The following is a 24,138-nucleotide window of genomic DNA, read 5'->3' as shown; positions in this document are numbered from 1 at the left end:
TTAATTGCATCTCACTTAGACGAAACACATACACTGAAATTAAAACATCTAACTCTATCATCTCACTTAGATGAAACACAAATATTTAAGCTTACATATCATAATTTACATGCAATTGTACTGCAAAGAATCACAGCAAAATACTGCCAAACATTATAAACAATCACTCTTACAAGGAAGCAAGTGCATTGCACCATTAAATGTGGACCCTTTGCCCCCACCCTTGTCTCTTAATATACCGACTCCAAATTTCCATCAACTTATAGCAAAAGGAAAGGGATAAAAGAAACATGAAACTCACCTTCTTCTTCTTTCCTCACTCCCACAACACAAAAAGAAAACATAATTTATGGAACAAAGTACTGTGGTTAAGGTATATGCCTTTCAACCACAAGGGGCAAGGTTTGATTCTCACCACTGGAAAGAGCTTTGCAGATTGAAGGTATATATTAACTGCCCCATATACACAGACAATCCTCTCCTCCTAACACCCAACACTATAACCTGTGAGAGATGCACTTACATAGCCAAACTGGAAGCAAAGCTCTCTCCAGTCAAGACTGTGCTAGACAGTCAAGAGGAGAAGGATAACACCTGCATTACACCTCTAGCAACTCATAGCCCTTCAAAACCCACACCATCAACTCCCACACATAGCAACATTAAACCTGCATATGCGGAGGCCCTTAACATTAACCTGCCCAAGCAACAAGGACTTCCGAAGCCGAAATGCAAACAAACACCAGTCACAACCAAAGTGACACATAGCTCACAACACCAGTGTGCCACCCAACAACAGCCCCTAAGGCAAGACAATGTACCCAACACTTTACTCATAGGTGACGCTATAGTCAGGCACACTGATGTTCCACTCACCAGGCTAAACAAAGAGAAAATTGCAGTCAGCTGCCTGTCGGGTGCCAGGATCCGCCACATAACACATGCACTCAAGTCACTCCACAACAAGTACAAATATGACTCTGTCATTGTCCATGCTGGAGTAAATGACTTGAGACATACCTCCCTGGACTACAGGAAAAGAGACATGATACCACAGTATAAGGACAAAATGATTGACTTCAACAATTGGCTAAGCTTCTGGTGTCACTCAAAGGGGATCCAGTATTTGTCTGCCTGGGAAGACATGATCAACAAACCACGATGCTTTGCCAGAGATGGTCTGCACCTGTCACCCCTGGGATTCAGGTTACTGGCTAAAGCTCTTGCCACCCCTATAGTGCCTTTTTTAGGCAAGGTTCAAAGGATAAAACCACCACCGTAACGGATACAAGCATGCAGAATCTGAAGGTAATGCTACTCAACGCTAGAAGTCTAAACCTCAAAATGCACTCTCTCGAGGCACTCCTAAAAATGGAGCACATCGATATCTGTGCAGTGACTGAGACCTGGTTCAAGGTTCCAGAGAGCACCCCTGCAATACCAGGCTACAATTCTTACCACACTTTTCGGCCACAAAACCAAGACCGAAACACTAAAGGTGGAGGAGTGTCCATATTCACCAAGGATATTCACACCTCCAGGCTAGTTGCTCAACACAATGCATCTGAAATTCTCCAGGTGCAACTAATACTATGTAAGACTGCAATCCAAATTGTAGCTCGCTACAGATCCCCCACCATACCCCAAAATTCTCACTACACCTTCCTAAACATACTGGAAAATATTAAGATACAACCAAGCACCCTAATACTAGATGATTTCAACTACCCTGCCATTAATTGGGAAAACTACTCGGGTACCAACTCCTTTTCCCAATGGTTCTTGGAATTCATAAATTCCAACGCCCTGGATCAACTAATCCATTGTCCCACCAGGGGCTCCAATATCCTAGACCTGGTCATTACCAACATTGGAGATAGATGCTCCACACCAGTGGTCACCCCCTCATTGGTCAGGTATGACCATAAGCAAATCACCCTTGACATCCACATCCCACCCCCCAGTAAAGAAACCTCCTTAAAAAACTTCTCCAAAGCCAACTTCATGCTACTGAAGTCAGAAGTGACAAACTTCACAACACTCACGCAGACAGGATCTGGAGGTTCGACTGCAGAATACTACACTAAGGCACTGTACGAGCACATCCACTTGTGCATGAATCGTGCCATCCCAAATAGAACCAAGATGCTCTTCTCCAAAAAAAGGAAGCAAATCTGGTGGTCCCCTGCAATGAACAAACTATACAACAGAAGGAAAAAACTGTTGCAGAAAAGAGGAAAATCCCAGGATGCAAAAAACTCCCTCACCAGCATCAGTAAGAAGCTGAGATCCCTCATAAAATCCTCAAAAGCTAGTTACGAAAATAAAATTGCCAAAGATTCCATAGACAACCACAAGGCATTCTATAGTTATGTCAAGAATCTAAATGGCAATGCTCAGATTTGCTCTGAGCTACAACAGAATGGCATTAAATTTACTGATCCCAAGGATATTGTCAATATCCTGGCAGATCGATTTAGTGCCAACTTCACTCCCCTCTCACCCCCTAAAGGGCCCATCTCAATACCAAAAAAATGCCAAATTCTGATAATCACAGCCACACAGTTAAAAACAGCACTCTCCAAAGCTAAAAATACAGCATCCATGGGACCAGATGACATCCCAGGCTGTGTACTACATTGACTTCAAAATGAACTGGCACCCCACCTAAGTGTCATGTTTAATCATAGCCTTACCTCAGGCTTTGTGCTCACTGAGTGGTGCACAGCTACAGTTATCCCGCTCCACAAGGGAGGATCCACCTTGGATCCCAGAAACTACCGTCTCATCAGTATGACATGCCTGATCTGCAAGGGCATGGAACGCATTATCATGGAACTTATAAACAAAGACATTGGCAACCTCCAGACACTGGACCCCACCCAGTTTGGGTTTGTGAAGGGTCGATCTTGTCTCCTGAATCTGACTGACTTCTTTGAATCAGTCTCCAGAGCTGTGGACGAGGGTAAGGAGGTCCACACAGCCTATCTGGACCTCGCCAAGGCCTTCAACACCATCCCCCACTCTGGAATCATAGATAAACTTACTAAGCTGGGCATAAATCCCTACATCACTCGATGGGTTGCCAACTGGCTTACTGACAGAACCCAGACTGTAAAAGTAGCCGACTCCAAATCCATCTCCAGACAAGTGACAAGTGGAGTACCTCAGGGTTCAGTCCTGGGACCACTCTTGTTTGGCATCTACTTCTCTGAAGTACAGGCCAACACTAAGGGACTCTGGCTAACAAAGTTTGCAGATGACTGCAAACTGGGAGCTATTATTGAATCCCCAAATGATGTGGATATTCTACAAAAGGGCCTTACAGAAACAGATGCCTGGTGCCAGAGCCATGGGCTCAAGCTTAATGCCAAGAAATGTATAGTTATCCCCTTTGGAAAAAAGCATGTACCCATGAACTACCACATAGGTGGCAGGACACTAAACATCGAAAGTGTGATGAGAGACTTAGGGACACAAGTGGACAGTGGTCTCACTTTCGATAACCATCAGGAAATCCTTCTACGTGGCACACCTCATCACTAAGGGCTTTTCATCCAGAAAAAAGGAGGTCATTGTCCCACTGTACTCATCCCTCATTAGACCCATTATAGAGTATAATGCCCCATTTGGTATGTACCTCACAAGACATCTGCAACAGCTGGAAAGGCCACAGAAATACCTCACTAAAAGAATCACAGGCCTAAAGCAGATGCCATATGATGACCGTCTAAAAAAACTCCAGTTATACTCTGTGGCATATCGTCTACTCAGAGGTGATCTCTGCTTAACAGACAAGGTCATGTCAAACCCTGAGCTGTTGGACATGCTCCACTTAAAGAAATCCCAATCCCTCAGAGCCACACGTTCCAGGGATCTAAACCTTATCATCACAATGAACAAAACATGCTGGAGGGATAGGTTCCTGACCCAGAGACTCCCCATACTCTGGAATAGACTGCCCATACATATCAAGCAGAGCACCTCATTGGCCCTCTTCAAAAGGAACCTTGATGATTGGATGGGAGATAGGAAATTCACCCCGGGGATCATGTCAGTCACCCTGCTAGACAGGGGCCCAGAGAAGTAAATAATGTGGGAAAAAATTTCCAGGGAATTGTTATGGCTAGACTTGCATAGGCCTTAGGGCCGATAGCCTAGTACCAACCTATGAACCTATGAACCTATAAATGTCATCAGCAAGATTGTGTTGTCTCTCTTCTACAATGTTGTGTGCTGTGATATACTGCACAGTAAATTGCACTGCTCTGCTCCTTTCTACCTAGCTAATCAAGACTGTTACCTATATATTTATCTTGGCCTTGTATTTCTATCTGTAAATGAGTTATTTATTTGGATTTTACTACATTTAGAATGCACTACACAGTGTATTGTGAAAAAACATGTTCCCACTATATTTCACATTGTATGTTAATATATATATTCTAGTAGAGCCGTTCTTCCAAAGCCTCCACTCAAAATATGTTATGCTTAGTTGGGGCCTGTTTAACAAACAAAAATAAAGAAATGTATTTTCTGAATTGTGTAGTAAATGTGTTATATGCTGCAATACCATGATTATCTGTATGGTAATTTGCTATAATTAATACATTATCAAACCCTGGGACAGACAATGTGTCGCAAATAAATTAACTTGCACTGCAAAAGTAAGTGTACAGGTAAATTCTCATCACCAGACTTCAGTGACAATGAACTCTACAGCACACTTCAAAATCTACAAAAAAAGTTAATTTATGCTTTTCAGTTCTCCTTGGCATTCTACATGCTGGTCACAATGTACCCATGTGTCAGGTTTCTTTGTTAAAAGAAGTTAGTAAGCTGCCCTTTAAGGAATATCTATTCTGTTTACAGTTCTATAATGATGCTTAGCACTTTTGTCACTTACAGCATTTCCTTTTTCCTCTTTGTAAGTGGCCTCCGACTTGGGAGCACCGTCTTGCCTACAGAAAGTGTCTGAAACTTCATCATCAAGGATTGTTGCTTCTGAATACCATTTTTCTGGTGTTATTGAAGATTGTTCTGTGGAATTCTGGCTAACTGGGCCATTTTCTTGCGTCACTCCCTCAGCTGTAGATCTGGCCATAGAATTCTTGGAGTCATAATAGAAAAAATTTAGAATTTTTTGAACAACAAGAAACACAGTCAATAGGTTAAAAGCAAATATCAAATCCTCAGCAGTCTTAGCTACACTCACTTTTGAGTCAGTTCAAATATACCAATAATTTGGATTTGTTTAACTTAATTATAAGGTTTCACTGTCCATTGGGTGGAACAGCAAACCTGCAAAGCATTTTCTAAATAAACGTTACAGCTTTTGTAGAAAAGTATTAGATTGGATTTAATTGGTTCTTACATTTTACTATTTATTGTAGATAATTTAAAATGTAGTTCATCTGTTTGTGAGCACCCATGGACAAAATCACACACACACACACACACACACACACACACACACACACACACACACACACACACACACACGCGCACGCACGCACACACAAAACACACAAACGCATACATAAATGCGTATATATATATATATATATATATATATATATATATATATATATTTTTTTATATATATATATATATATATATATATATATATATATATATATTTATATATATGTTACAGCTATTTCCACAAGCCAATGTATGTTGTGAGGCATGATCTTGAAGGACTCCTTTTGTTCTAAGTTTGCTCTAGATATTGACATTTCTGGAGTGACCTCCTTCCTCATGCTAAGTCAGAGATAAATATTGATGGACAGGACTTGATTATGGGATTGCTACATGAAGGATACCCCTGATTCAGTTGGATTTGACTGACCCACTACATCAGTTCCTGTGAGGTGTAATGATGGAATGCTGACACCAAGTCCCCTGAAACATCACTGTAGTTTCTTCATGAGCAGTTTTGCCGGATGAAACTTCAAAATGCTTGATGCCATGAACCCCAAAATCTGCAAGCACTCATTGGCTGATACCAAGATTTTTAGAAACATCTCTCAGGAAATCCTGCCATGAATTCCACCTTGTCCTGGGTCAGAAATGTAATCACTATGCTTGAGGAGTTTTTGTTTGACTTTGGTAAATTCAAAGATATTCCTAAGTTCTGAATTTCAGAGCCCATTCTATCCTCTCCTGTATAAATGTCACAGTCAAGCCCTCATCAATATAAGGGTAAAAATGCACACTCCTTGTTTTGGTAATGTGCAGTTACTAGAGGCAGACATTTTGTAAACCACTGGGAAACAGTAACCAAAATAAACTGCAAGTAAGCAAATTGATTCAGGCATTCCCTTGCCACAAATGTACAAAAAATATGTGATCCATATGGATGGGAATATGAAGATAGGCATCCTTAAATTCCAGTGTGACCATCTAATACTGAAGGAAAAGAAGAGACACAAGAGCTTTTAGGATTTGCATCTTGAACTGTAGCACTCTGAAATATTTCTTTAGGGTGGATACATCTACAACTGTCTCCTCACTTCTTGGAACTAGGAAAAGTGTTCAATAAAATTCTTCTGTGAACTCTTCTTTGTATAGGCTCCCCCCTGCAGAAAGAGCTCCTTCACAGGGGGTTGAACTGAGTTCTCCTGGTTGCTTGGCATTCAGAGTGCCCCTTTAAACTTTAGCTTCCTTTCAAAGGAAGGCCTTTATCCTTTGGATACTACCTGTTGTGTCCAGGGTTAAGTTTCTCTACTAACATGCCTAGCCTTCCTTCAGTTTGCTTTACACAGGGAATAGAGATGGAAGGATATGGGTGGACTAAGGGCTGAGGATAGGTTTTGGGGTTAGGGAAAGGTTGTCATGGCTGGTGCCCAGAAGGCATGCATACAGATTTTCACTTTGTGAGCCCTTGACATTTTTCTCTTATGGGTTGCCTTTTTACATTTCACTGCCTTACATTTTCCCTGGTGTTGGTAAAAGGGCCATTTCTTCTCATACTTGGCATAGGCAAACAAAATAGTTGCCTAACCAACTATATAGTTTTCCTCTTCTCCTCCAGTCTCTTAAATATTTAATGGACTTGAGATTCAAACAGCAGACCAACATCAAATGAAGCATTAAGGATATGCACTTTAGCAATCTCAGTCAGAAGTTACATCCTCATCCATGTGTGTCTATGGATGCTGCAGGCATTGCATCACATCTACATTTAAGATACATCTCTGTCAATCTGTAAATCCAGCCCAGCCTGACACATTGTTTCTGCTTTCAGCGTAGCATCAGTTATCCCCTCAGCCTTTCTTTTCTATTGTTTTATGTCATCGGCTTGATGTTCCACAGTGTGGTCTGACAATTAAGAGCTCTTTTGTTGTAAACAAAACAACAAGATTTTGGATGCTCTAAAAAAGGTCTAGCATTGTACAAGCAGGGGTATATGAGAATAGTTCCAATGAGGTTCCAAAGAACGCAGCCTTCAAAGAGTCTAGAACTGAAGCAATGGTTATAAATTGAGGTGGAGCCTAACCCAGAAGGTCAGTATATATGTTATCTGGACATTAGACACTTCCTTGGCCTGCCATTTGAAGTGTTTTTCATTTCTGATGAAGTATTCCCAAGTGATATGTCCTTTAGTGGGAACTAGATTACATGATGCTATCTGTGTCAGGATCAAACCCTAAGGAAGAAGGCATCTGTGAAGGCCACTCAGGTCTTCCTCCACTGACACAGATGATTCCACCTATCAACAATGGGGAGGTCCCTTTAAATTTCTTCAGGATATATGCTTGAAACTGAGAACTTGTCCAGCCTTGGCTGAAGACTTTGTATGAAAGATATGAAGTTTTGCAACAGTTTGAACCAATCTTGGCTGATAACCTGAGAAGGGGTGGAATGACTAGACTGATTTGAGCCTGGTCAGAAGCAAGCATGGGGAAAGCATCCTAGATTTGAAAACTTGAGTCGTAATTTTTGGCATGGCCACCTTTGAGGCCTGGATACAAGGACAGGTGCAGGATTCTTGGACCTCTACATTTGTTCGGTGGACAATCTATTGTACTAGAATTGAGACAACACTTTTCTTCCCCATGGAGATTGCCATATGGGCATCATTTGCAGATGCCCATGGGAAAGAATCTCAGCCAACTGAAACCATCAAGGATTCTGATCAGGAAGACATCCCAGGGCGTGGTGGAGTGCTGGCCTCCAAAAGGCTTCACTAGTGTCTTTGGGTAAAGCAAGCAAGGCAAGAGCATGCACAAGTGTCTCATTACCTTTAGTGCCATTAGGTTTAGGAAAACATCTGGAACCTACCTGAAGTTCTCATGTATCTCACTTTTCCTTGCCCCGCAGGACATTTCTCAGAAAATATTTACTTCTTAGGGGGAGACAACAAATGATGACCACCATGAAATGGATACATGCCAGCCTGGGACAGGGCTTCTGGTTTCTTCTTTCTGAGGTAAATTTAAAGAATTAGTGTCTCTCATCTTAGGACCTTTTTACTAAACTTTGTACAGACACTACAGGATGTGATGTTATGGTCTGGGCATAAGGAAAAAAGGCATTGTGGTTGAAATTTCTTATTGGAAATTTGTCTGTCATGTGCAATTAGAGAATTTATTGATGGTGGACACACTCTAAACACTGACAACTACATAAAATATCAACAATGCAAAAATATCAAGAAATGCAAGAAATCATCCAATTGGTGTACTTGGCATTTTGTGGTAACCAAGCACAAAATGACAGACATCAGATGCAATTTATATAAACAAGGAGTTGTAGCAATAAAGAACTGAAGCTGAAGGGGATAGACGTCCACTTTCCAAAAGTATTGTATGGACATCTGTCTTCTATCTGACTGAATGGAGGGAAGATGAAAAGCTCTGATAAGTGGGGCATCAAGCCTTCAATGGTGGAAGACACAATTGATAGGATAACTGCAACAAAGATTCATATGAAGAACATCATAAAAATTACAGAGATAGTAAATGAAGTTCAAGAGCAAACCTCAGACTTTGGTATGGCAAAAAATATGCTGACATCTTATATGGATGCAGAGAAACCTACTTTTTGCTTGCAGCCATTTGACTGATGCTCAGAAGATCCTCACTTGAAGATGTCCAATTCTAGTAATGGCAGCTAAACTTGAAGAAGAATGAGGTGAGTGTTGCTTTTTCATCACTTTCTCTTTTTCCTGAAAGCACTGCATGTCTCAGACTAAGAAACTGTTTTTCACCCCTGTCACTTATATATATCCACTCTGAGATCGCACTACAGGGGGAAGGGGGCAGATTCCCTGATCCCCATTACCCTGCAATCATGCACATCTAAATACATGTAACATTTGAAAAGTTAATTTTGGCACTCTCAGGTGATATTTCAAGAGCTCAGACTCTTGAGAATTCAAACATTCAAAGGGAACCCATACATACATATATTCAATGTGGTGTTGAAGCTTACCCCCAAGTTGAAGAGTTCCGGGGGAGTGACCCTTGGAAAAAATGTTTTTGTGTTTGGTGTTTTGCTAGTGGCGTTCTTCTGAGTAAAACCATACTAAGATTTTAGATTAACTTGGGTTGTATAATCTAGTTTTTATTAAACGAGATGCAATTAATAATAGTAAACACATGGATGGGCTCTGAATATGGATTCAGGAGGAGATGGTGTGACGTTAGCTAGCAAGTACTGAAGAAGAATTTGACAAGAAGAAAGCATGAGCCTGGGTAATACACTCAATTCAATGCCACTCTCCTGATGTCTTCAACACTCATGCCTTACTAACCAGCAAAAGAATGATGCAACCAGGAATAAGCTAGCAGAAGACCTCACCAGATCCAAAAACTTCCAGACCAAAGTGGGGATTGGGAGACTAGGCTAGGCACCAGAGAGCTTATTTGGCAGTTAAAACTAGATGCTACAAAACCCCCTGGGTTGAATGAAAACACTAGTTTGGCTTGTATTTTAAAAGCAAACAGAAATGTTTTATAACTTATTCAATTTTATGCCCAGGAAAGTATTTATAAGAACATTATACTGATTGAATACTTTGTACAATTTTTAATAAGATTCTATAACTAATGAATTTAGAACATAAGAAATTAAGAACCATTTATTAATTTGTATAACATATATGCGTACTTGATAGAACCTCAAGATACAACTATAATTCACCAGCAGTAGTTCTTTACTAACATATGTATTTAGGCAGCATTGTACATTAAAGAGTTTAGTAGTTTAGTTTATTTATTATATACGCATTCATCAACTTATTCAATATTTATTTTTTTGTAACGATCAAGAGTTTGTGTAATATAATGCATTAGTTATTAAATTTAACGAAATCAACAACAACATACAGTGAAGCACACTGTATCACATTAATTCATTTAATGTAGAGTTATAGTTGTATAAATATGCATAAGTTCATACTCTATTTTTTATTTCTTTTTATTTTTATTTTTCTTATTTTTACATGGAAGTCAACAAAAGTTTTAAGAAACACATGTAAATGGTTTATTCAAGAAAGTTTTAACAGCTGCCTAGATTTTCTAGTTTGATTTATTGTTAGGTGAAACAAGTGTACAAATAAGTAGTATTTTATTCATGAATTTATATTTATAATTTGGTATTAGTATTTTAACAGTTTTTGCACTTTAAAGACAACACATGGAAACACTATTGGGTTTGCATGAAAGTTTTCCGTTCTATTATTTACACTGCAAGAGTGATTTAATTAATTAGTTAATTAAGTTTTTAACCAATTAAAATGCATTTAATGGACTACTTAAGTCTTTTGCAAACTTATGATGACTGTACTTGAAAAAGCCCGGTATCACCGGGCGAAAGCGCTTGTCTTTACTGTTTTGTTACCACGATTGCTTTTATTCCTTCGTTGTGAAATAAAAAGTTGTATTCGATTCAGCACGTTTGCTTGGCTACTTTTTTGCCTCAACTTGGATATTATTGATTGGAGCCAAAGGAAGTTTAATTCAAAGAAGAAGGGACACTAATTTTTTGTTGGCACGCTTTTGGTCTGGAAGTTTTTGGATCTGGTGAGGTCTTCTGCTAACTCATGCCTTACTGTTACAGATCTTCTCTTACACAATCCATCCACCTCTTTGCTGGATGCCCTTGTTTCCTCTCGCCTTCTTCCTGTCTATCCCAAATCATTTTCATTAGTTTGTCTTCTGCTTTTCTGCAATGTGCCCAAACCACCATAATCTGTTCTCTTTGATCTTTTCTGCAACCGGATCTACTTTGACTTCTACTCTTATGTCTTCATTTCTTCACCTGTCCCAAAGTGTGCATCCTACCACCCACCTAAGGCATGTAATTTCCATCACCTTTAGCTTATTCATCTGCTCTGCCTTTACTGCCCAGGTTTCTGTACCATAAAGTAGTACTGGTTGCACCACTGTTTTATACACCTTTCTCTTCAGCTTCTTTGGCGTTCTTTTGTCGCATACAACAACTGACACTCTGGGCCAGTTGGCTGCCTGCAGCCCTTCTGATTCTAACTTTGACCTCCTCATTCAGACTTCCCCTCTCCTCAAACACCCATTCCAAATACCTGAAGCTGTTAGGCTGATCCACTATTTTCCCCTCCATCTCAATTCTCAGCTTCTTCTGAACTCCACCATTTACCACCATTACAACTGTCTTATCAGTATTCATTTTCATCCCATGTTCCTTCAGTTTTGCATTCCATTCCCCTATCCCTTGCTGAAGTTCTTGTTCAGAGTCTGCCTGCACTGCCACATCATCTGCATATGGCAACTTTGTTGCTCTGTCCCCTCTGACCTATTTGCTAATTTAGCCCATCACCAGTATTAACTGCAATGGGCTCTGAACCCTGCTGCACATCCACTCCCACTGGGAATAATGTGGCCGTGTTTTTTGTTTCATTTGGACAATGTAGAACTAGTTTATCTTGTGAAAGATGACAAAATTGTTGGTGTTCTGGGCACCTACTCATGCCAAGCATGGAAATAGGTGGTTTTGTTGTTAGCTGTTGCATAGCTTTGCATTACAAACATTCCTGCTTCATTGCTCTGAGCTGTGCAATAGTATTGTTACCAGATTTATTTTATTTTATTTTACTTTTTAAGCATTCTTGAATGGGTTAGTACCAATAGGCCAGTGACCTCTCTTCAGGGCAAACCTGTGGTGATGTTCATGCTGACAAGAGGAAATTTGGCCAGGGCACTAAACACTGCTTTCTGTCAGAGATGGATGGAAACAGCTCCAAGATAGTGGTAATCAGGATAAGTGAAAGATGGACAGATGATCTTGGAAAAAATCTGTTAATGAAACTGAGTTGTTACTGACTAGTATTTCCAGTGTCAGACCAGCTTGTGATCAGTTGGAGAGGATGCCCTTTTAGGATGATCCTGTGATATGTAATGCTGTTGACTGAATGATGCAGATGAAAAGACGTTTCTGCTGATGTTGGGAGAATGTAGTGCTAATGCTGTTACAGTGGCTGCATTTTCCAGATATGCATGATTCCAAGCAATTTCCAGATGTGCAATTTCAAGCAATTTCCAGATATGTATTCCAAGCAATTTTCAGATACACATTCCAAGCAATTTCCAGATACATATTTCAAGCAATTTCCAGATATGCTTCCAAGCAATTTCCAGATAGTGTATCTGGAAATTGCTTGGAATCATTAAAAGACTTAAGTTCACTCTATGCACCTGGAAAATTGTTTGGAATTATTAAAGGATTTTAGCTCACTCTGCCCTGGTTTCCAATGATTTCTGTTTACATTTTGGACATATCTGTGAAAAACAGTTTGATTAGTGATGTGCTTAGGTTCACTAAAATAAAGTGTGTTTGCAGGATACAAGGCCTGTCACAAAGCAAAAGCTGGATCAGTTTGAATGGAGAAATGATGAAATCAGCAAGAAACGGACAGTAGTATTGCTGGAACTGAATTTATCCTTTATTTTTGTGAGTATCTTCTCATGATGGATCCTGTTTTCACAATCTCACCAAGATGACACTGATATATAGATTGTATTTTTATATAGCATATATCATGGAATGAGGAAGGTTAAAAAATGAAAAATATAGCGTTAATAGAAAAATTAGCAGATAGAAAAATTAAAAGAAACAGTAATAGGTTTAAAGGTACAGGATATGAAAAGAGATGAAATAACAGCCACAGAAACTAAAACAAAGTTAAGAAAAGCTCCTAAATGGTAAACCCCAGGTGGAGATGTAGTACCTAACTTCTGGCTAAAAGTATTAACATTTTTACATGAAGATTTATCTGTGAGCAAGAAATACTTATATGTGCATCACGAACAGACACCAACCTGGTTAACAACAGGAAAAATTATATTCCTCCTTAAGAGTGAACCCTTCAGTCATCCTAAAAACTATAGACCAATAATTCACCCTCCAGTGATTTACAAACTATATACTGGAACAGATGCACATAGAATTTACAGTCATTTAAAAGAAAACTCAGCCATGGCAGTAGAACAAAAGGGTAACAAATGAAAGTCATTGGAACAAATGATCACTTCTTAAATAAAGTAATAATGGAGAACTGTAAAAAGGGAAGAATCTAAGACTGGCATGGATAGACTATAAAAAAGCATTTGACAGCATCCCACATTCATGGATAAAGGAGTGCTTACAGGTATATAAGACACACCCTATGTTGATCAATTAAATTACAGTGACCATGAAACAGTGGCAAACAACTTTGCAGTTAAGCCATGACAGAGGGCAAATTGTTGTCCCAGAGATAAAAATTCAGAGGGGTATATTCCAGAGTGATTCTTTATCACTGCTGTTGTTTTGTCTGCACTTAACCCATTATTCCATTTACTTAACAGACTAGGTCTTGGTAAAATTTGGCTTCCAGAAAACAACTTTGTTTAAAGACTTCTCATCTACTTTTTGTGGATGACTTAAAGTGTATATTTTGCAAGATGAGGAGTTGTAAGTACAACTGCAAACGGATAAAAACTTTCTCAGATGCTATAGGATTTTCATCTGGTCTTGATAAATGTAGCAAAAACAGTGCTTAAAGCAGGAAAGTTGAAGTTCCAAGAAAAATATCAATCTTGGACAGGAATGTGATAAAAAGGAACTGAAGCAGAAGGGAGTGTATAAATATTTGGGAATTGATAAATGATCAGCAATAAAGCTTGAACAAATGTGAATAAAACTCAGTAAGGAATACTTCAGAAAACTAAAACTAATATTGAAAACAGTCTTGACATCTAGGAATAAAGTCCAATCTATAAATCAATTTTCTCTTCCTTTTCTAACTTACAGTTTTGGGGTGATTGACTAACTACAAAAAGTACTGGATCAACTGGACACAAAATCAAGAAAAATCCTTTATGCTTATCAAATGATATATAAAAATCAGTGCATAACAAGATTATTTATTCCACTTTCTGAAGGAGGTATAGACTCCCTCTAAATTGATTACAAGTATAGATCTGCAGTGAAGGGATTGCATACATACCTGCTGACATTACCAGATCCAAACATAGTGAAAGTTTTAAAACATATGGAGAGGAAGTCTAAGATGATATTTCTGCTTAGTTTAGCAGAAGCATTCCAGAGTCAAGTGGGAATAGAAATCAGACCAGAAGTAGACAATATTCAGACAGCAACTGAATATGCCAAAAAAAAACAAAAGAAACAATATAAGGAGAATGATCAGATGAGAAGAAAAGAAATGTGGAACATCCATAAATACTGTGTCAACTATAGAGACTCCTGGAACAACCTCATGTTGATCAAGATTTGATGCAGGAAAAGTTAAGGTGAAGTGAGATGAAACCAAAAAAATGAAAGATTAATAATGGCATCCCAGAATAGTGGACTACATACATGTTCATTTATAAAGTCCAATGAGCATGTGGGAGAAACAGACAAATGTAGGTTTTGTAAAAAATTATTGGAAATAGTTGCACACCTTCTAAGGTGTGATACACTCATGGAAGAGGGCCTGTGTACTGAAAGGAACAATAATGTGGCAAGACTGTAGCATTGGGTTTTGTACAAACACAACAATATAGAAGTAGGTGAGTAGCATTGGAAACATGAGCCACAAAGCAACACAGAGAATGATGAAGTATACATTGTATGGGGTCACCCATTACCAACAGTCCAAAAAAATAGATGCGAGAAACCAGATATAGTAGCCCAAGAAAAAAAAGACAAAAGTAACATTGTTCATTGAAATTGCTACACCTAGTAATTACAGTGTCTCAAGTACAGAGAGACACAAAGTCATGAATTATCATGAATTGAAGGCAGAGATGAGAGCAATGTGGAAAAAAGGTACCCAGACAGTTCCAGTAGAAGTAGGAGCAATGGCTTTAATAAAAAAGAATATATATTCATAATTACATATGCTATTAACACATGAAATTCTATATGAATTGCAGAAGGTGTCAGTTCTGGGCACATTGAATTTGCTGCAAAGAGCACTGTTGGCTAACATCAGTGACTGAAATAATACTGATTTCATGAATTTTAATTATACCATGAATTAGAAATGGGGTCTATTCTTGTTATGTACTGTAAACTGAAAACATCTGGAGAAATTAAACCAACAGAAGCTGGATCAGTCTGAATGGAGAGGTGATAAAACCAGCAAGAAAAGGGAGTAGTATTGCTGGAAATTCCTTAAGCCTTGGTCTTTTAGGTCAATTCCCATCATGGTATTTGAAACCCAAAAGACTTGAAGAAATTACACCTACAGAAAGCGGATCAGTCTGAATTGTTACAGAATGGTAAGATACTTTGGTTGTAGGATACAGACAGCTGTTCAGAGATCTTTGTTTAAAGCATAAGAGAATCAGTGTTTTGCTTATCATTTTTATAAAACAAGGTACAGGAAAGGTTATGAACATTAGAATGAAGGGAAGTGCTATAGAGTTATAATTAATTACGTGTATGTGGATTATTAGGTAAGGGTAAAATCTTTTGATGAAATCCAGCACTTTTTGGTAGTTATGGACATTATAATGGTAAAATAGTTTACTTTCAATGTAAAAGAATGGAGAATGAAGTTAGCACCAGATCTGAAGCTGTGTAGAATAACATTTAATCTTGGTGATATGTGGATAGTTAGGGAAAGGATATTTAAATATTATAAGAGTAGAGTAAAGCCTAAATTTTTTTTTATTCTCAACATTTTTGGAAAACATTAAGTTGGTAAGGCATTTTTACTGATCATTGTTGAATATGTGGAGACTTCTGTGTTAATGATGCCATTAAGTTAAGTCCAATTTTGTCAATGCTCCCTTTGATGGAACTACTCGTTTTGGCGCTAAAGCGAAAGAAAAAGTGTCCAGGTGCAAGAAGGATGGAAAGACCTTGTCTGCCATGGGCATATGTTTTTTGTCCCCTCCCCCCCAATGACCCTTTTACAGGGATCAGCCGAGAGGCTGGAAAATGTGGTTCAAAAAGTCCCAAGGTCTGTTTTATGACACATGTGGAGGAAGTGCCCCTAAAGGCGGGGGGGGGGGACTCCAATGGATGTTGTCACCTTCATGGAAGAGGTGGCTCACAAAACCAGGGTTCATGAGAATCTTTCTTTAAAAAAACCTACCAGTGCTCCTAAACAAAAGCCTGACTGTCCACCTCTGAAGACAGTTGGGGAACATTTATCCCTGTACCAGAGAACCTGGCTAAATTTAACAAAAGATACTTAGGTGCATATGATCATATCCAGAGGTTATATAATACCATTTTTCCTACCACCACCAATTCCCAGGAAAAATCCCCGATGTTCCACCTAGTCAGAAGGATCAAGCAGCAATTCAGATTTGAAAGCTGCTAGAAAAAAAAAAGTTATCCAAGAGGTGCCAGCACACCAGATAGGATCCGAAATTTATTCAAGGTTCTTTTTAATGTCAAAAAAAGACAGAGGACTGGAAACCAATTCTGATCTCACAAATCTAAAAAAACCTGTTCAATGAACCAAGTTCCAGATAGCCACCGTTCAGTCTATTCTCCCTTATCTTGGCAAGGACGACTGGATTTGCTTAAACAGATGACCCAGAAAGTATCTTGCATTTTCCTGCTGTTTGTTTCAAAAAAGAAAAACAACAAAAAAATTATCCTTGTTTCCCATCTTTCCTGACCTAGAGTAGTCCAAATACAGGCTTTGCTGTAGTCTGGACTTTTGGAAAGTTTCTGTGTTGCCCATTTCCTTTCTTGGATGAGGAGAGGTTTCTTTGTTCACCAGTGGCAGTGGGGAGTTTAATGCAGCCTATCTATACCTGGAGGAGTGTTCCCAGCACAAGAATCTGGTAGTCTATTGGCCGTTTTGGGCCAATTTCTAGCTCTTTCAGGTCCCCCTGTATAAAACCTGCTTTGGCACGGTTTTTGTGCTTGTTACTACTCAGCTAAGCTCCTTGTGGTCCTGCAGAATGGTGCTAGCAGCAGAGAGGCTAAAAGAGCGACTGCTAACCTGATAAAAGTGTTTTTTTTCCTGCTACTACCTGGGCGACTGTCCAGTAAAGCTAAACTGCAAGTATTTCTGCTTCTTGAACTGTTTTAAACTGTTTAAAGCTGTTTTTGCACCTGCACTTTTAAAGTTTGCCCTGTTTGTTGCATTTACCTGTTGAGGCTACACACTCAAGTGCGCTAGCCTGTGTTACATATTTATTGCATTTTCCTGCTGTTTGTTGCAAAAAAGAAAAAAAACTAAAAAAATGATCCTTGTTTCCCATCTTTCCTGACCTAGAGTAGTCCAAATACAGGCTTTGCTGTATTCTGGACTTTTGAAAAGTTCCTGTGTTGCCCATTTCCTTTCTTGGATAGAGGGAAGCTTCTTTGTTCACCAGTGGCAGTGGGGAGCTTAGATCAGCCTATCTATCCCTGGAGGTGTGTTCCCAGCACACGAATCTGATAGTCTATTGGCCGCTTTGGGCCAGTTTCTAGCTCTTTCAAGTCCCCCTGTATAAAACCCACTTTGGCACGGTTTTTGCACTTGTTACTACTCAGCAAAGCTCCTCTTGGTCCTGCAGAGTGGTGCTAGCAGCAGAGAGGCTAAAAGAGCGACTGCTAACCTGATAAAAGTGTTTTTTTTTTCCTGCTACTACCTGGGCGACTATCTGATCTAGCTAAACTGCAAGTATTTCTGCTTCTTGAACTGCTTTAAACTGTTTAAAGTTGTTTTTGCACCTGCACTTTTAAAGTTTGTCCTGTTTGTTGCATTTACCTGTTGAGGCTACACACTCAAGTGTGATAGCCTGTGTTACATATTTATTGCATTTTCCTGCTGTTTGTTGCAAAAAAGAAAAAAAAAACAATTATCCTTGTTTCCCATCTTTCCTGACCTAGAGTACTCCAAATACAGGCTTTGCTGTATTCTGGACTTTTGGAAAGTTCCTGTGTTGCCCATTTCCTTTCTTGGATAAAGGGAGGCTTCTTTGTTCACCAGTGGCAGTGGGGAGCTTAGAGCAGCCTATCTATCCCTGGAGGAGTGTTCCCAGCACAAGAATATGGTAGTCTATTGGCTGTTTTGGGCCAATTTCTAGCTCTTTCAAGTCCCCCTGTATAAAACCCGCTTTGGCGCTGCTTTGCGCGAATTTGCGATTTTGCGCATAGCGCAGCATCGGGCAGCTCCTCTTAATTGGGTTTAAACCATCCTCAGCTCCACAAAGTCTGCTCTTCACTTTCTCCCTTAGAACTGATCTAGTTCTCATAATAAACACCCTGTTCCTACTCTAAAGCCTGGCACGTGCTCACTAAAGCAATTATATAAGTCAGCACTAAAAAATTAAAAGCACTACACCCTCACAAACTCCCCTTGAGTACCTTGTTCCCCGTTGGCCCTTTGTTTTAATTATAAAGGAATTTCCAATAATATTCTAGCATGTCCAAAGGTCAGTTGTCAATCTCCTCTCTGGTCCAGCTGGTGAATCTGGGAATCTTGAGGCAATGTTACAACTGCCTCATGTACACAGACAACCCTCTCCTCCTCCCAACAAATTCCAACACATGTGAGAGATGCAACCATATAGCCAAACTGGAGGCTAAGCTCTCTCAACTCAGTACTGGCATAACCAGTCAGTAGGAGAAGGAAACCACACTCACTACAATTCCAGTCTCACATAGACCTACCACGACAGCAAACCAAACACATAAACACAAAAAACATACTCGGAGGCTCTAAATAAAAATCTGCCTAAGCAGCAGAGACCTCCAAAGCAGACACCCAAGCAATCGATACCCCAAAACAAAACACGTGCAACACATAGCTCACAAAGCCAGTGTGCCGAACAGTCACAGCCCTTAAGGCTAAACAACACACCTGATACACTTGTAATAGGTGACTCTATCATCAGGCACACTGACGTCCCACTCACCAGGCTGAACAAGGAGAAGGTCACGGTGAGCTGCCTGTCGGGCGCTAGGATCCGCCACATAACACAAGCACTCAGGTCACTCCAAGGCAAGTACAAATATGACTCAGTCATTGTCCATGCTGGTGTGAATGACCTGAGACGTACGTCCCTGGACTACATGAAAAGAGACATAGAGGAGCTCTCTGAGCATGTAGCCCAGGCCGGTATGACTCTGACCTTGAGTAGCATCTTACCCTCACCAAGAATGATGCCACAATATGAAGATAAGATGATCAATTTCAACAACTGGCTTAAGTATTGGTGTCATTCATAGGGGATCCAATGCCTGTCAGCCTGGGATGACATGCTCGACAAGCCACGATGCTTCACTAGGAACGGCTTGCACCTGTCACCCCTGAGCTTTCGGATATTGGCAAAGGCTCTTGCCACCCCCATAGTGCCTTTTTTAGGCAAGGCTCAAAAAACAAACCCACCTCCATAGGTATCACAAGGGATAACAAACTAAGAGTAATGCTACTCAACGCCAGAAGTCTAAACCTCAAGATGCACACCCTCAATACTCTCCTTAGCATGGAGAACATCGATATCTGTGCAGCAACAGAAACCTGGTTCAAGACTCCCGAGAGCACCCCAGCACTACCAGGTTATACCTCATACCATGCTTTTCGGCCTCAAAACTTGGACCGAACCACAAAAGGAGGGCGAGTATCAATATTTGTCAAAGATACCCACACCTCCAGGTTGGTGGCACAGCACGAAGCATCAGAGACTATCCATGTGCAACTAACAGTGGGTAAAAATACCTTCCAGTTTATAGCCTTCTACAGACCACCCTCCCAAACCCTGGAACCCCACTCGGCCTTCCTGAGAACACTGGAAAATATGAAGGTCTCTCCAAACACCATTATATTGGGCGACTTCAACTACCCAAACATAGACTGGGAGCATTACTCTAGCTCCAACACCCTAGCCCAGAGGTTCCTAGAATTTATAAACTCAAATGCTATGGAACAACTTGTTACCACTCCCACAAGAGGGGAAAACATACTGGACCTGATCATCACCAACATGGGGGCTCTATGCTCCAGACCAGAAGTGTATCCCTCACTGGTAAGACCATAAACTAATCTCACTGGATATTCACATCCAGACCCCACCCTCCTCTTCCCAGAAAACCACTGTGAAAAACTTCTCTAAAGCAAATTTCACACTCCTCAAAACTGAGGTGGAATCCTTCAAAGCCCCCAGGGCCTGTGGAAAATACGGCCCAGACCACAGAATCCTTTATAAATGCATTCTATAAACACCTTCAGGAATGCATGGATCATGCAATCCCAAATAAAACCAAGACCCAATCCTCCAAAGGCAGGCGTCCTGTCTGGTGGACCCCAGCCATAAACAAACTATGCAATAGAAGGAGGAAGCTACTACATGATAGAGCAAAATCCCAAAAAGGGAAGGCATCTCTGATCAGTATTAGCAAAAAATTACGGGCACTAATAAAATCGTCTAAGGCCAGCTTCGAGAGAAAAATTGCACAGGACACTACGGATAATCACAATGCTTTCTTTAGTTATGTTAGGAACATGGGTGGGAATTCCTAGATATGCTCAGAATTAGTCCAAAATGGCAAAAAATACACCGAACCCACAGACATTACCAACTTCCTAGCTGACAGGTTCAGCGCAAACTTCTCCCCCCTCCCCACAAAAAGGGCAAATATCTATCCCAGCAGAGTGCTGCACCCCTGACATCTCAGATGCTCAGGTACGAGCCGCCCTCTCCAAAGCAAAAAACACAATATCAATGGGACCAGACGGTGTCCTGGGCTGCGTCCTACATGAACTCCAAGAAGAGCTAAACCCAAACATAAAACTACTGTTCAATCTCAGCCTTACTATAGGATATGTACCCAAAGAGTGGCGTACAGCAACAGTGGTCCCTCTCCACAAAGGTGGTGCCTCAACGGATCCTGGAACCTATCGCCCCATAAGCCTGACTAGCTTGGTCTGCAAAGCTATGGAAAGGATCATCATGGATCTCATAAATAAAGATATTGGGGACCTACAGACACTGGATCCTACCCAGTTTGGCTTTGTTAAAGGCAGATCCTGCCTCTTAAACCTGGTAAATTTTTTTGAAACAGTCACCAAGGCCATTAATGAGGGGAAGGTGGTCCACACAGCCTACCTGGACCTCGCAAAAGCCTTCGATACAATACCCCACTTGGGCATTATAGATAAGCTCACCAGCTTAAATATAAACCCCTATGTCACTAGATGGGTTGTAAACTGGCTCAAGGACAGAACCCACATGGTTAGAATTGCTGGAGCCATGTCAGACTCCAAACCAGTTACAAGTGGCATCCCACAAGGCTCAGTCCTGGGACCTCTCTTGTTCGGTATATATTTCTCGGAGGTACAGGCCAACACAGAAGGACTGTGGCTGACCAAGTTCGCAGATGACTGCAAACTAGGCGTCATAATCGACTCTCCAGCTGACACAAGCATCCTGCAAAAGGGCCTCATAGAAACAGACAACTGGTGCCAGAGCCATGGCCTCAAGCTAAACGCCAAAAAGTGTACAGTCATCCCCTTTGGCAAAAACAAAGTGCCCACAAATTACCACATAGGTGGTAATCCATTAAGTACGGAAGAAGTAATTAGAGACCTGGGGACCCAAGTTGATAGCAATCTCTCATTTGAAAACCACGTGGCCAAAGTGGTTAGAAAAACATTTTATATAGCCCACCTAATCATGAAGGGATTCACATCTAGATCAGGGGAGGTCATTGTGGCTCTTTACTCATCCCTCATCAGGCCCACAATTGAGTACAATTCCCCCTTTGCGATGTACCTTACCAGACACCTGCAGCAACTGGAAAGACCCCAAAAGTACCTCACCAAGAGGATCAAAGGGTTCAAACAGATGCTATATGCTGCCCAGTTAAAGAAACTCCAGCTCTACTCAGTGGCATACCGCCTGCTCAGAGGCGATCTGTGCCTGATGTATAAAGCCATGTCCAACCTAGAATTAATGGATATGCTGCACATCAGAAAATCCAAATCCCATCGAGCTACGAGCTCGAGAGACTTGAACCTCAGCACTGAAATAAATAGGACATGCTGGAGGGACAGATTCATAACCCAGAGGCACCCTTCACTCTGGAATAAAATCCCAGTCCAGGTTAGGCAGAGTCCCTCATTGACTCTCTTCAAGAGGAATCTTGATGAGTGGATGGGAGATTGTAGGTTTACCCCAGGTATCACTTCTGTATCACTGTTAGACAGAGGCACAGTATACTAACCTCGAAAAAGGGCATAGCAAAATTCATTTAAAATGGGTGGCGAAAGCCAAACACACTCTGGCTAGGCTTATAAATGCCCTAGGGCAGATAGCCTAGTATGAACCTATGAACCTATGAACCTATGCTTCCAGCTGGGAGCCAGTCACTACCAATTCAGAGTACTGCCCTTTGGACTCACCACAGCCCCCAGGGTGTTTGTCAAATGCATGGTAGTAGTAGCATCTTACCTCAGACTGCAGGGATTCTGGGTGTTTCCCTACCTGAACAACTAGCTCATTACCACTCTGACCAGACATCAGCTCATACATGCAAGGGATCAGATTCTTCACACCTGTGCTCTCCTAGGAATAACTATAAACTACAAAAAAATCACAACTTGAGGCGGAGCCTAGATGGCTATCTGAAGGCAGCAGTTTTTTAGAGCTCCAGAAAATAGTATCAAATTCAGAAAATTTCACTAATTTGTTTTCTAACAAAACTTTATAAATATTTAGTTAATAGTCTAAAATAACTAATTACAAATTTTGGTGGATTTTGACAGGAAATTTCCTGTCAAAATACTCAGGAGTCTTTACACAGCAGATGAAGAGATGAGTAACCTGAAGAACTCTCACTCTGAACTGTCACTAAAAAAGGAAATGCAAATAGTGACTAACACATTACAAAAAATATCTATAAAAATGGATGATTTCAAGGTTAATCTACAAAATCTAAAAGAGAACTTCAGAAACAGAAGTCTTTAAAGAAATGCTTCAGCAGCATCAGTTTAAGTTAACAACTATTGAAACTTCTTTATCTGACATAGATGGAAGACTTAAAGAAGACGAGACACAAACAGATTTTCTCTTGAAATAAAATACCTGGCTCTCCAACAAAGTAGATGACTTAGAGAAAAGGGAGAGAAGATCAAATATCAGGATTTTCAGTCTACCTGAGAATACAGAGGGAAAAGACATTATCTCTTTTCTAAATTCATGGCTACCAGAGATTCTAAATCTTAATGAAGGCTGTTCATTCGGCATAGAAAGGGCACATCATACTTTGGGAAATAGAATTCCAGCATCACCCTCTTCTTCTACTTTTATGCCACCAAGATCAATTATAATAAAATGTTTATCCTTTATGGACAAAGAACTGGTGCTAAAAACAGCATGGAGGAAAAGTCCAATAAAATATAATCAACACCTAATAAGATTTGACAATGACTACTTCACTAAAGTTCTTGAACAGAGGAAAAAGGCATGGCCACTAATAAAAATTCTGAAACAGAATAATATCAAAGCTCAAATAGCCTTCCCTGCAAAGATAAGGATACAGTACCTAAGTGAGATGAGAAACTTCAACACTCTGGAAGAAGCCTTTCAATTCATCAAAAACAATAACATTATAACCATCCCAGAAGAAATGGAATGGACATCCCCATCCCTGAAGAGATCCACTGATAAAACTAGTTGGACTGATGTCAAAAAGAAGAAACAGAAAACTGAAACTAAA

At 40.2% G+C, this 24,138-nt stretch overlaps 1 protein-coding gene across 3 annotated transcripts in view; it reads right to left on the bottom strand.

Annotated features, from left to right (window-relative positions):
* Positions 1-24,138, bottom strand: part of LOC122793646 — a 1,742,332-nt gene that overhangs the window by 23,036 nt on the left and 1,695,158 nt on the right. For all 3 annotated transcript variants that reach the window (XM_044061857.1, XM_044061859.1, XM_044061858.1), the window contains one exon: positions 4,907-5,110. In XM_044061857.1, coding sequence (XP_043917792.1) covers positions 4,907-5,110 — 204 coding nt within the window. The remainder of the gene's footprint in view (positions 1-4,906; positions 5,111-24,138) is intronic.

The sequence above is a fragment of the Protopterus annectens genome, chromosome 2.part0 (assembly GCF_019279795.1).
Source record: "Protopterus annectens isolate FY-2018-M chromosome 2.part0, PAN1.0, whole genome shotgun sequence".
NCBI lineage: Eukaryota > Metazoa > Chordata > Ceratodontiformes > Protopteridae > Protopterus > Protopterus annectens.
This window is presented reverse-complemented; position numbering and strand designations above follow the sequence as displayed.